This window comes from Hydractinia symbiolongicarpus, chromosome 14, assembly GCF_029227915.1.
Source record: "Hydractinia symbiolongicarpus strain clone_291-10 chromosome 14, HSymV2.1, whole genome shotgun sequence".
Lineage (NCBI taxonomy): Eukaryota > Metazoa > Cnidaria > Hydrozoa > Anthoathecata > Hydractiniidae > Hydractinia > Hydractinia symbiolongicarpus.
The window spans coordinates 12,426,501-12,444,657 of record NC_079888.1 but is presented as its reverse complement, the minus strand read 5'-3'; the positions used below and the strand labels follow the sequence as shown (position 1 = coordinate 12,444,657).

General features: G+C 34.7%; 3 protein-coding genes across 4 annotated transcripts in view; all 3 read right to left on the bottom strand.

The window, feature by feature from the left end:
• Window positions 1–2,257, bottom strand: part of LOC130625687 (uncharacterized) — a 33,978-nt gene extending 31,721 nt beyond the window's left edge. The window contains exon 1 of the mRNA XM_057440790.1: window positions 2,105–2,257. Within this exon, the coding sequence (XP_057296773.1) occupies window positions 2,105–2,150 (46 nt within the window). The 5' untranslated portion in view covers window positions 2,151–2,257. The remainder of the gene's footprint in view (window positions 1–2,104) is intronic.
• A 714-nt stretch (window positions 2,258–2,971) lies between these two features.
• LOC130625679 (L-rhamnose-binding lectin SML-like) lies at window positions 2,972–9,386 on the bottom strand. 2 transcript variants are annotated; one of them, XM_057440780.1, is made up of 5 exons: window positions 9,204–9,386; window positions 8,893–8,995; window positions 6,023–6,323; window positions 5,138–5,407; window positions 2,972–4,964 (listed from the first exon to the last, which is right to left on the bottom strand). In XM_057440780.1, exons 2-5 carry the CDS (start codon window positions 8,954–8,956, stop codon window positions 4,625–4,627), a joined length of 975 nt encoding a protein of 324 aa, XP_057296763.1. In that variant the 5' UTR covers window positions 8,957–8,995; window positions 9,204–9,386; the 3' UTR covers window positions 2,972–4,624. The 2 variants fall into 2 exon arrangements, with proteins under 2 accessions (XP_057296763.1, XP_057296764.1); XM_057440781.1 differs by having other exon boundaries at window positions 8,893–9,386.
• Window positions 9,387–15,677: 6,291 nt separating this feature from the next.
• On the bottom strand, window positions 15,678–18,151 carry LOC130626133 (L-rhamnose-binding lectin ELEL-1-like). Its single transcript, XM_057441238.1, has 2 exons — window positions 18,111–18,151; window positions 15,678–16,042 (listed from the first exon to the last, which is right to left on the bottom strand). The coding sequence occupies exons 1-2, from the start codon at window positions 18,113–18,115 to the stop codon at window positions 15,748–15,750; spliced, it is 300 nt and encodes a 99-aa protein (XP_057297221.1). The 5' UTR covers window positions 18,116–18,151; the 3' UTR covers window positions 15,678–15,747.
• Between the last annotated feature and the right edge of the window lie 6 nt (window positions 18,152–18,157).

Sequence of the window (18,157 nt, the reverse complement as noted above, 5' to 3'; positions counted from 1 at the left end):
TGCAGTATGTCGTAAATCAAGTGGAGGGCACACACCATTGCAGTGTTGCGACTGTAAGATATTTAAAAAAAAAAAATTTCCCGCAACAAAAGCTGAATTAAAACAGTTTACAAACCGTTGTTACTCGGCCATAGCAAAAACAATTGGGCAATATTATTTTATTTTGCGGAATAAGTTTCCGTAAAAGTTCAAAACTTAATCATGACAGTGGGCCGACAACGCATAATACCCTTTTCATAAAAAACTTTACTGCAATTTCAGTTTAACTTAAAACACAGGAAAAATCCAGTCGTTACCCCATAAAAAAACTAAAAAAACTCCATAATTGGAGTGCTCTAGTACAGGTATGCAGAATATGTTGTGAATTGAGTAAAGCTCACACAACATTATAGTGTTTCGGTTGTAATGTACTTTTTAAAATATATGTATATATATATAACTTTACTGCAACTTTAACCGAAATAAAAACACAGTTTACAACTTGTTGTTACCCCGTCATAAGAAAAGAAAATAGTCAATATTATTTTATTTTGCGGAGTACATTTCAGTAAACCTTAACAAATTAATCATGACACCGGACTGAGCACTTAGTACAGGTAAATGGTGTCACACATGCGTTATAACCATAATAGCCTTTTCCCCAAAAAACTTATCGCAACTTCAATTTAAATAAAAAACACACAAAACACCCTGTTGTTAACACCAGGTTGAATGTTTATTGCAGGTAAAAAAACTTTATCACAACGGATTAAATAAAAACACGGAAAAAGCCCGTCATTAACACCAGGCTGAGCACTTAACATGTAAATTGTGTCATACATGAGCATAGGGGTAATACCATTTTCCAAAAATCCTTATCGCTTCGGTTTTAAAAGAAATCAGTGAACAGCCTGGCATTAACCCGGTTCAGTTTAAAAAATTACTCAGCAATTTTATTTTGCATAATAAATTTTTAAATCAGTAATAAAAGTGGCCGCTGCCAACTGCATTTAGCATAAGAATTGTTAAAACTGCATTTGGCTACTTTCACTTGCAGCCAAACTGCATTTGGCTACTTTCACTTTTTAGCAGGATGTAGCTAAAAGAGGAGCTAGCTAGGTAGACCCAACTTCAACATAAAAATAAATAATAATATACCAAACTGAATAAAAACTTTAAAAGTATAGGAATAAATAAAGCTAGCTATAGCTAGCTGCCTCAAAATGTACGTTTTGTAGCTAGCCAAAAACTTAAAATTGGTTTGTTTAAGATTTATACGTAGCTAGAAAACGTGATGAAATATTCACCTTAACATGTGAAAACAAACTAAATAATCCTATAGGATAAAAAGTACTCAGAAGAAATAAGGAGGATTGAAAGGAAACCTACAAACTTCACACCATCACTTCCAAACCAAAATGGCCTTCGTAGGGGTAGCATGTTTCCTCCCGTCGGCATGTTGATGCCGCGAAGCACTTGGATTGGTCATTAGTGAAAATGGAGCCTCGTGATTGGTTTATTACAATGAGCGGCAAAGCAAGGCCGGTAAAAAAACGGGGTCTGCCGGGGATTCGAAATAAAGCTGCAGGGCCGCAGGGATTTTCGGCGGGTCTCGCTACTTGCTCTGCCATGTTGCGCAGAGACAGACAGACGACGGCTATTATTATAGAGACTAGTCGTTAGCCCGTGGAAAATCCACGGGTTCACCCGTCCTTTATATTTACCCGTCGCAACAAAGTGGATAAAAATATATCGCATTTGATATTCGTGTTTCCGTAACATCATTTTCTAACTCAGCGGGGGGTCCGCGCAGAGACAGACAGACGGAATACGGCTATTATAATAGAGACTAGTCCTTGCCCCTGGAAAAATCCGCCTTCCTCGACATAAAAATAAATGTTGGGTTGGAGAAAAACCTCCTATACCAAACAAAATTAGTAAAAAGTAAGGTTATTAGCTAATAGAATATTCGTTCCTACCAAAACTCCTAAAACTGGTGCGTTTAAGATCTGTACGTAGCTAAAAAACGTGACAATATATTTATCTTAACCTTTTAGAACTAACAAAAAACCAATGTTACAAAAATAGAAAGCTTATAGAAGACAAAAAGGTGAAACAGACTTACAAACAGCACTGACCACCATTACTTTAAAAACTAAAATGGGCATCATGTTTCGGTCCTCATGTTTCTTCGTTTGCCCAGGCCGCGAAAGTCTTGATTGGTTTTTCAAAGAATCAGGCGTTTTGATTGGTATACACGTGCGACCGGTCAAAACAAAGCCAGTTAAACTGTCAGTAAAACCATCCTATTTGTTTTCTGTGGCTCTTGAGCGGAATTCGGCGATTAAGGTCACGGGGGTAAATTATTATGAAAAATGGCGCATTTAAATAATGAATTCATTTTAATCACTTAATTTGTTTTTTAAATTAGAGGTTTATCAATTAAGTTAATTAAATTATGTAAGGAAATAAATTAATTTCTGTAATTTATTTTGATAAATCATAAGATTTCCAATTAAACAACCCCCTGGTTTCTAAAAATTCGCCGAATCAAAGGAATATCGGTAACCCTTTTGAACAGACAAAATACGGCTATTATTATAGAGATTATAATATAGATGACATATACATCTGTAAACGTAGCACTTATGCAGCATACAGCCTTTCGACAGATTATGACTTCATGAAAATAATTTGCACATATTATGCCAGTTATTGTACTGCTGCAAAAGTTAAAAACCTATATTCTACCGTACTTACCCACCCGAACCTGACTGAATCCATCAGAACCGAGCATAAACCCACTATTTTTTTAAATATATCTAATATCTAATTTCTGACATTTCATTCAGCAGACAAAGTTATTTGCGGCAACTTCCATACATTTTTTAATAATCTCGAAATTTGGCTTCAGACGTGTTTTCAATTTTTTTAGCTTAAAAGTTTTCTTATCTCATTCCTATATTTTTAGCCTTTCAGAGTAATGTTTCAAAATTTCAATACACATTTTTGCGACCCAAAACCAAAAGTACACGTTTGTCTGCGAACATTTCTGCCTTAAAAGATGTGTTCCCCATGTTTTTGTTATGAAATGTTGTGTGGTTTTTATCAATGTCAGTATAAAAGTGCATTCTGACCCAACTTAGAACACGGCCTGTCTTAGACGGAACGGACTATTTTTAGACACGGTGGCCCATCTTTTGACATGCTGTCCTGTCAATTGACGGGCGAGGACCAACATGCGACATGGCGTTAAAAGATGTTTGCATACTTGAAGACCTTGTATTTAACAAAAACTAACTCCAATAAAGTGAAAAAACTGAACTGCTGCAACTTTCTCCGAGGTGTTGTATATGGCTAGCTGAGATTAAATCAAGTTATGCATTTCAAGATTGTTGTGGGTAGCAAAAACAGCACTACTTGGCAACTCTTGGTTCAAGACCATATCAGCGAATGCATTTTTTAAAGCAGTTGGAGACTTTCTTGTTGCATGATGTTTTTAGAGATGTTTTTACCTGGATTGTTGTGTGCATAATGACTAGCTAAATAATTATGACTCAGATATCAAGATATATATATATATATATATAATATTTAGCTCAGTGTAATGTCATGTTATATATATACAGATATAGTTAGCTACGCTATTGTTTAAGCTATTTATGTTTACTTTTTAGGATACAGAATCGTTTTGGCTGGGGCAGCCACATTGAAATATTTTGTTATATATTCAAGAAACGGAGACTATGATTAAAAGAAATGTTATGTGTTAATTTATATTTTATGTGATCAGTCTTCAATTTTTTTAGAATTCGTTACAATGTGTTGCCCATGGTACAAGGTTTAACATTATTCTGGGAGTCTTCGGACTGGCCCATGTTGTGGCTGTTTCTAAACAGTGTCAATAGTTAGGCCTGGTTCTTTTTTGGCACGATTTTTGAAAGCACAAGTCCTTTGTCAATGGTTGGGCCTGTCCCATCTTGAACACAGTCTTTTAAATAGTTAGGCCTGTCCCATCTTATGACACATTTTTTAAAATTGCAAGAGTCTTTTGTGTACAGTTGAGTTTGTCCCATCCAATGACACGGCTTTTTAAAGCAGGAGATTCCTTTGTCAATAGTTAGGCCTGTATCAGCTTAAGACGAATTTGCATACATATGTCCAAAGTTGGGCCGGGCCCGTCAATAGATAGTCTTTTGACGGGCTGTCCCGTCTGAGGCCAGTCCTGCGTCCAAAGTTGGGCCAGTGTCCGTAGTTGGGTCAGAACATTGCCATCGTTTTTATTCTTTAGCTCATGTTACTGGCCAATGGTTTTTGCGTATTATTCCCTTAAATGTGCACCCTTAACGTGGATTTTACGCCCAATTTCCTATTACATACTTTGCAAAGGCGTAAATAGACCCATAATTTTTTTTACATTTTCGTGCAACATTTTAAGCTTTGTTATTCCTATGTAACAGAATAATTTTTGACTAGAAATATAAATATATATATATATATATAAATGTTTTAAGTAAAAATTGTATTAAGTAGAAGTATATTTTAAATTTGCCTAAAAGGCAATTGTAGCAATATGCCCTCTAAGAAACTAATGCTGGAAATAATAAAAATCGCACAAAATATGTTATTAATAACTTTATACTGTTTAAGCAAAGGCTGGTGGATTAGTTGGTTGATCTGGATCAGGAGTTTTTGCGCAGATGTAACGAACAAGAAGGTATTTTCGAACACCGGGACAAGGATCGCCAAACAGTTGCGTTGACGTGTGGATCAAGCAAACATATCTCCCTTGGCAACTGAGTTTAACACGGTTTAAAGCAGAGCTTTCCTGGCATGTTGTTGTAGTTGTAGAATTCGCCCCAGGGCAAAAATCTGGCGAGCGCCGGCCAAATTCAGCATGCACAATCTCAATGTGTTCCCCACGTTGACATTGGAAGTATAACGGTTTATTGTTGCATCGTACTATCTCTTTAACAGGTATTTTACTAAAAATTAAAAAAGTTTTTTTGCTTCACACATCTTGTAAGAGTATGCGATTAGTTTTAAGAATGTAAAAAGTATGTCCTAAGAAGGTAGGGGAGGAGAAGAAGGAGGAGGAGGAGAAGAAGGAGGAGGAGGAGAAGAAAAAGAGAAAGGAGAGAGATTGTGTACATCTTACCTACATTGATAATGGATTTCTAAATATTTTGATACATTTCTACACGCGTCTCCGAATCTAAATGCTGTTGCTTCTACTGAACACGATCTCAAACTTTGACACCGAGCTGCTACGCTACGTGATATATACGTTCGACACGATGTTGTGGAATTCGAGTTTTGGCCAGGACAAACCTCCGGCAATAATCGGCCAAAATTAGCATGGAAAATGTTTATTGAACTTCCGAATGGGCAACTTAAATACGCTCTTTCGTTTTCGCAAGCGACGGCCCTACATAAAATTGTTAAGTATTGTTACCTTAATTAAATAATTTTTGCGAGAAAAACTTTTGGCTTAATCTCGTGAACTTTCACAATTGTCGATTCGTGAAAGTTTATCCACTAATCCATTTTTTAAAAGAATTCTGCTTTCGAAAGCTTGGAATTGCCAAATTATTCTCGCAATTTAAAAGTATATTTGGACGATGCGAAACCATGCAGAAAATTTCCAATATCAGATGTTACGAAAGTTTTTCTTGCAAAAAATGTTTCGATATGTAAATTCGCAAAAGTTTTGCGATTAAAGTAAGCACTAGAATAATAATTGTTTACAACCATTCACAAAGATAGAAGACAGGTTTATTGGTGGAGTATGCACAGGGTAAAGGAAAAACACCTTATATATATCACTCAAATTCATCAGGATCCCACATGATAGATATAATGAAAGTGTAGCTAGTATGAAAGGAAAATCCTACATTAAGTTAAGCCTAGATACTTTAATCGAAAAAAATACGGGAGAAATTTATGAAAAGTCGAAATGTTTATGGACTAATTTTTGCGAATTGACAACCTGAAAAATTTCGCGAAATATTGTTTTCTTTAATTAAAGTATAACATTTCTCACCTTTGCTGACACGTGTAATGTACTGTTAAATAACTTTCCACACCATGACATGAATCTCCAAATAGTTGATCATCGACCGCAATAGTACACGACTGTCTAGCGTTACACCTGCTGAAAACAACTTGATGCGCCCTTGGAGTTCGGCAAATTAAATTTTGGTGTTTTATTCCAAAGCATACTTGAGTTGCTAAGTAACCAGTACGACCATATTGTGCGTTGTTTATGTATATCACTGTATTTTTTGGACAACTCAACTCCATATTTGTTGATTTGCAAGCGAACTTTACGTTTGTACATGCTCCTATAAATAACAGTACAGAAAAAGACCGAATAGAAAATTCCCAACAATATTTAACTGTAGAGAAACCATGTATTTGGCAGTTATAAAAGTAAGCTATAAAGAAAGTGTCCTATACATAGAGCTCCTTTCCAAAATAACTTTTATTACTTGAAGTATAATGAAGAATAGTGAAGGTAATTTAATGTAACCCATTAAGTTAGTGAAATATAGCCAAACTCAGATCAGAACTAGAGGGTGATGGAAATTGCGACTTTATTGATGCCGTCCACTATACAGAGGCGTTCGTTACTAAGTGTCTGCTACATAGAGGTTATGAGAGTTTAACATTCCAAACGTTTCTGAAAAAAGTTCTAGATAAATGCGGATCTAAAGGATGTCTAATAAAAAGATTTCTTACTCTATGTCTGTTTCTAATCCGTATATGAATCAATTAATTTTTACAACACTTTCAGAGAAGAGAAGGCATTACCACGCAGTGGAGTGCAAAAAGAAGATGAGAATGCAAGAGCGGCAGAAACTACTACTTTGTAGAAAAAAACTTGATAAAGTGCCAGACGGAGCTGCTTAACCACCACATTGTTTATGTAATCAATATGGCGAGTAATATCCGCGCGAAGTTAAATCTACACATAAAAAAATTGATTACAAAGAGGTGTCCGGTAATTATTCGTATGATATACTTTTCTGATAGCCAACTACTCGTTGCACATAATAAATTTGGCTCCAATTTAAAACCATTTAAAACTTAGGAACGTGATAGCTAGCTCGTTAAAAAGTTTGATGTTAGGTTAAACGCTCGGACAAAGGTAATTTGTTTTGCGAATTTTAAAAAATGCTGACATGCTTGAAAGTGCGTTAGATGTTGATTTGTTAAAATACAGTCCAGAATTAAAGGAGATATCAATCCAGCGATATTGCGTCATATTTTATCCCAATGACGTATTATTGACGTGGTATATTGAACATCTTTAAATGTAATATTCTAACTATGCAACAAGTTTAATTACATAAAATAAATATTTCTGGAAAAACAAAATTGTCAAAATATTATCTCAATTACATTAAAATTATTTTTTATGTCAAATCATTTTTTTGCCAATTAGTTTGGTCCACCCAAAAAATAAGGTCGTAGCATCTCCAATTCTTATGAAATTCAAATTTCTAGTTAAATCTAGATAATGGCTTATTTTAGGCTTAAGTTTCTGATAACTGTGACGTTATATAATTTTTCATTTGGAACCTCTTTGTATAAAGAGTTTTTTAAGTTAGCCTGGTTTTATCACCTTTGTATTGGTAGATTTTAAGCCATACCACCGCCCCCCGTGGTATACAGTGCATTTAAAAGTAAAACAAGAAGCCCTGGGGTCTCTAAGAATTTCCGCTCGCTACCAAAATATTTGATGACAACCTGCAATTCTTTGTGTTATCGTGCCAAACATTCGAAGAAGTTTGGTGCATGAAACTCTGAAGATAAAGCACACAAGTGACATTATATCTTACAACAAACGCAAAAAAAACAAAACGTGTCATGATAAACTCACATTTTAAAAGAAATTGCTAACAAAAATACAGCCTATCATTCATGGTTGAAAGTCTTGCGATTGAAACGTTTATGGTCTTAAACTGAATTTTGTTGACAAAAAATCAAAATTTTGATGTGACCATCATGCTCAGCATACTTTTTTATTAACTGTGCCTATTTTTGTCGAAAATAAAGTAGCTTTAATTCTTGGACCAATTTTGGCCTAAAATGACATTTAAGGTGGCAAAAACCAAAATTTTCATGTCACCATCATGTTCAACAAACTTTTTTTGTTAACTGTGCCAAATTTTGTCGAAAACAAATACCAATTTTGGCCTGTAACGTCATTTAGATGACTTCCAAGTACTTAGGGAGTTTAGGTACGAAGTTTAAATCTGTGACGTTGTAATTGACCATTTGAGACAGGGTTAGTTAGTTAAGGGGGATTTTCACGAAGCGAATTGAACGGCGAATTCGACGGCTTTTTAATTTTCACGACAAAATAAATAAGGCGCCAAATTTATTGTTTACATTAAGTTAACCGCGTTCTGATTAGTCAAAAACTAGCAGCGAAACTTTAGCCGCTAAAAAGTAGGAGCTGTTTCTACTTTTCAGCGAAGCGAATATTTCGATGCAAAATCAAAACAAACAAAACTGCGCATGCTCAGATACAATTCGCCGTCGAATTCGCCGTTCAATTCGCTTCGTGAAAATCCCCCTGAAATCCCAGGGTCGATTTTTTCTCAAAAAATGCTCCGAAAAAAAACGACGGTTTTAAAGAATTTCCTACGCCTTCGGCATGGAAATTCAATGAATTGTAAGGAAAAAAAATTCTTGCAACAACAGGCTGTTAATTTTATAAAGTTGCAGTCATTTTAGCTTTCAATTGTATAATTACGCGCGTTTCAAATGCCAGTAACTAGGAAAGATCTTTTGCACTAAAATATATATTTCTTCAGTCATTGTATTCGTTGTGTTCATAACATCCTTTAATAAATAAATTCATTGTCCCATCAAAAATAAAATAGATATAATAAAAAGATGTACCTGCTGAGAAAAGAAGAGCCATGCAAGCGGAAATAAAGATAATGTTCGTAATGCTTTCTTTCATGGTTGTCTTTTAAGTTGACGAATATTAATTTGAAGGCAACTAAACCATATAAAACATACCATTCAGGTGAAAACGAACGAACGAACGAACGAACGAACAAACGAACGAACGAACGAACGAACGAACGAACGAACGAACGAACGAACGAACGAACGAACGAACGAACGAACGAACGAACGAACGAACGAACGAACGAACGAACGAACGAACGAACGAACGAACGAACGAACGAACGAGTAATTATTACCTGTAAAGAGTTTCCACCTTTTCTCTGTGGGAATGTTTCGAGTTTTAAATTCTTATACCGAACTGCACGAAGCAAGATACTAAGCAAGAATTTTAACAAAAACTTATTGTAACGCAGAATATGAAAAATATTGTCGTTTTGCATCTACAGCGGTTTTAAAATATTCCGCTTTGCTAACATGGTTAATTGCAACTTGTTGCTCTAATTTGCCAATTAGTTACTCATTTTCTTGTAAAGCAGAAAAAAAATGTTCCGCTTTAACCAAAAGTACCAAATTATATGTTTTCTTTGCAAAAAGCATACAAACGTTTGAAAACAATAGAATAAACTTCCTGTGTTTTTTGTCTGATTTTCAGCTCTTTCTCATTCGGCAACGTCGGCATAAAAATCTGTTTATTGTAGGAAATTAAGTCCCCAGAAAATGAAAATTAATTTTAGAAAAAAATATTTATTTTATATACTTTCAACTTCCAGTGTACAACAGGGTAAAGAGTACACTCAGGTTAATCAAAATAAGATTTTTTCACTATCGCATAGCCTGTAAAAAATGTATGACTGAACCAACAAACAGTGTATTTTTTTAGCACAAGCATTTTTTATCAAAAAAATTATTATTATTGTTATTATTTGCTCATTAATCGCTAATAACAATATTATTTGACAGGATATAGGAAATGGAGAGATGTACAGAATAACGGGATAAAGTCTGCTTAGACGATAACTCAAACAAAATGTCAACCAGGGCAGCTTAAAAACAAACTGTTAATTGTTGACAAAGACATCCTATAAAACGCAATATGCCTACAAAGTCAGCTTAACACCCAAACTGCCAACAAGGACAGCGTCAAATTTTATTAGGAAAAGTATGCATAAGCCTTACGTTGCTACAGACAACACACCCCAAACATCTTCCAAACCGCATGGTGGTACATACACATGAAAATGTCGTGTGTCAATGAATCGGTAGAAGCATTAAAATTGCGTCGAGATGAACATGTGTGTTAAAAGACGTTGTTGTCCAGAGCAAGAGACGATCATTGGGGGCAAACTGTAAAAATCCCATTTTAAAGAAGTGAGTTTAACACGATTATACTTTAAAGATGGCGGACATGAAATAAAGCGAATAGTCGAATAGAGTTTCTGTATTGTCAAAGAGAAACGTGTAAAACGATAAAAGATTTGAGCAATAATTAAAAACAATTAGGGTCCATTCGTTTGGTGCTCTTTTTTTCAACAAGTGCACTAGCTCCATTTGTTGCACCTGTTTTCTCATCTTTTTGGTAGTTTCAGTTAAAAAATGTTAACTCTAGTTGCAGCGTTTTTAGAACGGAGTAAATAGCGCACTCGTTGCATCAGAATGATTTATAACTTACAGTTGACTATTCCACCAAGTGCACTCGTTTCTCGCATAATCGCAGTTACTACTTTCGCTTTTGCCGACGCCATATTTGTTATTGTAATTAATTTTACCGTGACAATATTGGTTACTATCTTAGTCGTTGCATAATTAAAATCATCAGTGCACGCATGTGTTTTGTTTCTTTGGCAAAACGAGCGCAACTGCTGCAACGAATGCAAAAGGCGTGTTTTTCTTTAACCAAACGAATGGACCCTTAGAATCTTGTTTTATTGTCAATTTTTTTGAGGTCAACGATGACGGAAGTAAATTAGAAGTGCCAAAGTTGTTAAAAGGCGCTTGATCAACGATAGTGCAAGAAACACATTATGTTGCAGAATTGCGAACTGGGAGATGACTTAGAAGTTGTTCAACTACCAGATGAACCTCTTACGGAGGATACGTTTGAAAGACAAATAAACGACGTTTATAAAAAAATAGACCGCGTCGATTAAAAAGTACGAGTTATTGCAATTCGATAGGACAATTATCTAAACTATTTAACAACTAACTCATTCATGACAAGATTAATGCTGCACTGCGTCTTTTATCAAACTCCGATAACATTAACTGACGAAATAATGCAAAAACTTCATTTAAAACATCCAGCCCATTGCACAGAGATCTATTACTACAGGGACCTACAAAGGCTGTAAATCCGGTAATTTTTGATGACCTGGACGATTTTAAAGGCAGCTCTTCATACCAATGGAGCAGCTTGAGTTTCATCTTTGGATGCAGACGAATGGCGAAGAATTGTCAGCAGTCACATCTATGCTGCTGCTGATCTCTGTAAATCAATTGGTAATTTTGCTAGGCAGGTAAGTACGAAAGAAATTGATGACTTCGACAGTATTGCACCACTTATGGATTGTCGATTGATACCTTTAGCGAAAAATCCAGGTGTCCGTCCTATCAGAATAGGGGAAGTTCTTAGACGAATGAAACTTAACCTCGTCCCCAAGGTCTTGTCCTCTGAGCCGTTATAACGGAGTGGCCGCTATCAACTTCATCAACAAGGCAAAATGCCTTGGGAGCGAGGAACATCTGTCATGTCCATATTGTGAGAAAACATTCTTGACACATCTGGTAATCTACAATTATGTGCTGGCCATAAAGCAGGTTGCGAAATTGCTGTTCGGTTCAAAACCGAGATTTTAGGGAAAAAAAGAAGCCCTCTGGGCTTGAAGATTTCCGCAATTAGCCTGAAAGATTTTAAAATTTGAAGTAGACCTTGAAAACGGAGAATTATGGGGTAAACACATCATTGAGTATTCTCAATTATTATTGTAAATAACTTGCAATGTTAAAATACAACTCAATAAAAAAAAAAAAAAAATTACATAGCTGTATGAAGTATTCTAAAATAACAATTAAAACTTTAACTAGATATTTTTAAAAGTGATCAGGAAAATTCTGGAAATTCCAGAATACAAATCTTGTTATGTGTAAACTTGACGATTCGAATACAATAACTTCTGAACGAACTTAATTTGAATGAATGAAGTAGTACATTGTTAATTAATTCAGCAATAAATACATATTAGCATTTGAATGTTTTAGTATCTAGGCCTTCAAAATTTACTCTCTTGTTGAAAATCTTTTAAAAATGCTGATGGTGCATGGTTTAATAACAGCTGATTTTTTTAAAAAAAGGGTACGCGTTTTAAAAAATGAGAAACAAGAACACAATTTTAGCATAAACTGCATTAAAACCAGCTTTTTTAATTTTTGTCTCTTTACCTTTCTTTGCTTCTTTGATTTAAAAAGGAAATTTATTAAAAGGATACAAATCAATGCCATGTGATGCACAAGGTATATTATATATGTAAACATATCTGCATGAATTTAATGAAGCTGGCTTAACATGTAACATATTAAGCAGGAGATACATGATTTTGAAACCTGTGGACAATACAGAATTTATTTTGTTGAAATAGATTTATTGAATTTAACAAATTTGATTGTTTATTATCCTTTTTTGATTCAGATTCGAGTTGGATTAGTTGCAATTTTTCATTTTGAGAAAACTGATTGGTCATTGTTTTGTTTGACAAATCCAAATCCAATCAGGACGCATATTTATAACAGTGTTTTATATACTGACATGTAAATCCTGTATAAACATTCGTTAAATAAATAAATAAATAAATAAATAAATAAATAAATAAATAAATAAAAGAGTTGAACATATCTAACTTCTGAAATTTCAAATTGACAAATTGAATTCAACAAGTTGAAACAAAAAAGGGTAAATACACAATTAATAAATTTGCAGATTTGATAAATCGATGGTCCTTTTCGTGAGATTTTTAAAAATCAAGTCTTTTCTAAGAAATATTTTGTGTCCTCCCCCATCCTCAATAAGAATTTTGCGTCCAAAGTCGACTCCCCCTTTTTTTTTGATACCCCCTCCACACACAAATAGAAAATGAAGAAATTGAAAAATGTTTAGCATAACATAAAACTTTTGTCTTTTTTTAAGAAACAATTATTCAATGTCACAGTCAGTTAAACCAAGTCAAAAATGTTCCTTTCAACATCTGCACCTGCAGCATTTTCTGCAGTTCTTTCTGCAGAAAAAACAGAACTTTCTGTGTCTGCAGTACTGTCAACAGAACTTTTTGTGTCTGCAGTACTGTCAACAGAACTTTCTGTGTCTGCAGTACTGTCAACAGAACTTTTTGGGTTGCTTTGTTTTAAGCATAAGGTATGTCCGAGTTAGGCTCGAAGCGTGTTGCACAACACAGGGTATCGGTAAATCTCGAAAGGTTACCGATGTATAGAATTTTTCTCAAAAAATTATATAAGCCATTGCATTGCAGTTATACCTTTTGGGCCAGATAACTTTGAAACAAGTTGGGTCCATGAATTCGTTTCGGGTTAATACGAAATTTTTGTGTGTCTGTCGGTGACTTTTTCAAAGTGGATTATATTCTTTACAATTTTCTTTGATAAGGACTATAAAACATCACCTATCAATTTGTTCTGTAATTTACCAAACTTTAATGATAATTTACCACAAATTTGGTAAAATAATATTGACGTCAAAGGAAAGTATATTAACATTAGTGAAGTCATTACAATGCACTTTAAACTTTGAGGCCAAGTAACTTGGAAACGAGGTGGTGACGTCAGTGATTTTTTACCGCGCAGGTAAGTAGGGACACCCTGGGACCAAATTGGGTAAGTTTCCCAGACCTGGGTCCATGAATTTATTAAAAAAAACCCTTTACATCTCAATATCTCTGCAATTGTTTGTCAAAGACACATGATCATATACATTTTCTTGATCAGCGTTCCAACATTTATACGATGAAGGCATTGGGTAAACAATTTTCCGAAAAGTTTTTAGTGTATTGACAGTTCCTTGCTGACGTAATCAAAATGCAAGTAACATTCCTCTTTTTCATTGTTCTCCTGCTGAAGTGGATTTTTCCACGCGCCTAATCGACTAGTCTATATATATAATGCGAAGAGTGCGTCTGCCTGTCTGTGTCTTATTTGATAATTTTCCTGCCGTTACGATGCGACCTCAATAGCAGTAATTTAACGTCAATAACTTATCTTATTTATTTATTATTTATTAGTTAATATTTACACAGGATGGCCTAACCAGTTACAAAATGGTACTATTATCTAATAGGTTCCTGTAAATAAAATATAAACTACAACTGAAAAATTAAGTGGAAGAGTAATACGAAACAAAAGACTAGTTAATAAAGTCCTTGTAATGCACATATAACTTTGAGACCAAATAACTTGAAAACGGTGTGGTAACGCTAGTTATTTTTGACAAGCTCTACACAGTGGAAGCAACGGTCTTTCTGAGAAAAACTTTTGTGTATCGACGGGTTAGTGCTTACGTCATCAAAACTCAAATGACGGTATTTCTTTATTGTTCTTGTGTCTAAGTGGATTTTCCCACGGGCCTGATCGAAAAATGTTCTATAATTTTAACTAAATTCTGAAAGTAGGTCTAAAAATGGTGCATTTTTATCAAAACAACATATGCGTATTTTAAATATTGAGGGCTTAAACCCTTTGGTATTTTATTCGAGTATGTGCTTTTTACTCAACAATCGTCTCAAGGGTATTTCTTTTTTTGGTTGTTAGACTCCGTAGAAATATTTTTTAAATAAAATTTGAAAATATCTTTATTACCAGCAGTAAGTAGAACTTGGCTGCTTTCATAAACAAATCGCCTTGTGCACAATTGGACTGGTGCACAATTAGACTGGTGCACAATTAGACTGGTGCACAATTAGACTGGTGCACAATTGGACTGGTGCACAATTAGACTGGTGCACAATTAGTCTGGTGTACAATTAGTTTGGTGTACAATTAGTCTGGTGTACAATTAGACGGTGCACAATTAGTCTGGTGTACAATTAGACGGTGCACAATTAGACGGTGCACAATTAGTCTGGTGTACAATTAGACGGTGTACAATTAGACGGTGCACAATTAGTCTGGTGTACAATTAGACGGTGTACAATTAGACGGTGCACAATTAGACGGTGTACAATTAGACGGTGCACAATTAGTCTGGTGTACAATTAGTCTGGTGTACAATTGGACTGGTGTACAATTAGTCTGGTGTACAATTAGTCTGGTGTACAATTAGTCTGGTGTACAATTAGTCTGGTGTACAATTAGTCTGGTGTACAATTAGTCTGGTGTACAATTAGACTGGAACTTAAGAACAAAGTTTAGATGAACAATATGATCAGTAACGCTTACGTGCCAATACTGTTTGGCGTAGCAAGAAGACTACAAAAAGTTATTTTTGACTATGCTAATCAGACACCCACATTTGGAGGTGGGGAGTTGTTCAAAGGAAATTTTAACCTCTCTTAGATTGGGTAAAAACGTATCCTTGGCACAAACCTCCCCCACATTAATAACATGCAACAGAAATTTTGAAAGGGTTTGTCTGTCACAGACTTCAAAACATCCTAAAACCTCAACACTTTGTTTTTACCAAAACATTAAAGAAAGTGATTAGCATGTAATTTGTAAGAATGCTTCTCATTAGAATCGTGTTGGACAATTTATGTAGTTAATAATTTCTATCATCACGTTGATTATTGTTAAATGTTTTTCTCTCAATCAGATACAAGTCAACATAGTTACTTTAACTCGTGTTCAGTCACAAAAATAACGGACTAATAGATACTTAGCCACACCAGGGCAAGGATCACCAAACAATTCTGTTGATATACGCAGCAAGCAATGTGGTCTTCCTTGACAAATAAAGGTAACCCTTCTCAAAGCAGAACTTGCTTGACATGTTGTGGTTGTGGTAGAATTCGCTCCGGGACAAAAATGTGGCGAGCGTCGACCAAATTCAGCGTGATCGATCTTGATCTTAGTTCCAGAATGACACTGCATATATAGTGAGTCACCATTGCAGTGTACCAACTGACGTATGGTGATTTTGCTAAATATTGATAAGTTTGTCTTTATATCAAAGAAGCTAGCAAATGGCCTAATAGCGAAATTTTATTTAGTTAAATTTTGGTAATAAACATTTCTGAACAGTTTCTTAAAGCTTACCTCTTATGAAAAAACAAGTGAAACTCCCTATATATAAATATATATATATATATATATATATATATATATATATATATATATATATATATAACCCTATTTGCAATATATGGTCTACAGTGGCATAATTTACAAGCAATGGGTTACAAAATTATTTTGCTTATAAAAAGCTTTGTCAACTCACATTTAGTATGCTACATATGCTGATGTGTTGGTTTTTTAGATTTTTACTTTGCCTTTGGCCGTTTTACGTATTTCAATGATTTTTGTCGCCCTTAATTTTCAGAAATGTATATTCATGTCGCCTTAAAAAAAATATCGATGATAGACATTAACTGTCGACGGTGCCGTCTTTTTAAGAAAATGGCCTATTGTCTTGCAGGGTCAGATTTTGGATACAACCACTCACTTTTGACGATATTTGCGCCTTTTCTTATCACTTTTTTTTGTACGTCGAATTTGCTGTTTCGGGTGACTTACGATATGTTGCCCAAAACTGTGGAAAATAGATCACATTCTTTGTCGGTATAACATTCTCGTGTTACTTCTTCTGTGTAGGGATCATTTTTCTTTGGTTAGCCTCGCGTTGCACTTACGATTGCATGTTTTAGCACATAAATATTAGCCAATTTATCACCAGACCAGACGGAATATTATATTATACTAGTCGTTAACCCGTGGAAAAATCCACGGGTTCGCCCGCCCTTTTTATACCACATTGTGTGCTTCTCGCTACTTGCGCAGCTAAGCTACATTTTGAGCGACAGACAAACAAACAGACAGACGTATACGGGTATTATAATATAGATTATTATGTGAGCGTGTACAGAAAAAAACAGTTTTCGCAGGGAAACCAGTTTTCAAAATGATTGTCTTTTGACTTTTTTTCTGATATGCAAAAAGCATACTAGACCACGTATGGTCTGCCCACGAATGAACAAAGTAACTTGAAGAGCCTAGCCAGTATTTTAACACCTCACAAGATACGTGCACCTATTTTTCGAAAGTAGCTATGAATCATGTGCCCTGCGTGAGCGACAAGGTTAATGTATGTAACGTTTGCACACCATATGTCATAGAGCTGTTTCTACAACAGTTTTTTTCATCGTGATTAACTACAGCTGTAAACCAATGGTGTTCTGAGGTACATAGTTTTGATTCGAAATCAGTCTATTTCTCGAGAACGCAATCTTGCATTTAAGCAGCTGATCAAAACAAAATTCGAAAAAGGAAATTCCGTGGACAAATGCAGATCAGCCGCTCACAAACTACGGAAGTAGATGAAGTTTACGTCGCTAAAAATAATAACCTAGTGAAAAATCAATTCCCGTTTTTTTGTAAAAAATATGTATGTATGTATTTCCACAAATGGAAGAAAATGGAAAGAAAATTACTGCCGTGGCTTCTCATGCCTGGCACAAATTTTGTACAAGGAGCTTTCTTCACTGGCTCACCGAGATGTTGAAAGTTGAAAAAAAGTAGGTGATTGAATGAACAACAATAACAGAAGTATCAAAAATGCACAATGGACTAAATTCGTTATACCATAAGAGTTGAAAGTCAAAGTGGTAAACGTTAAATACGGTGGAAGCAGTGATAAATAATTTTCATGATTTTATTGTTGTCAATATATTTTCTCAGCTTTTAAGGTAAAAATTGTAAGTTTTCCCTTAATTGTTAATTACACTTTTGAAAAAAGTACTGAAAACAACAAAATGGTTTGTTACTTATAGCATTTTTGAAACACAAGTATCTAGTTAGATCAGGTGAGCATATTTGCTAAAGAGTTTATAATGAATATGTTTTTACCCCCTGGATATCTAAAACTTTTATATTCTTTCTTTACTTAAAAAACTCCCTTGGTGGGTCTAAGCCTTAAAAAGTTTTTCTTATGTATATTAATAAACATGAAAAGTTTTTAAAACAAAAATAGCACAAAATGCTGTTTTACCTACCACATATTTTTTTTTAGCTTGGATCCTTTGAAAGACGAGATTTCGGG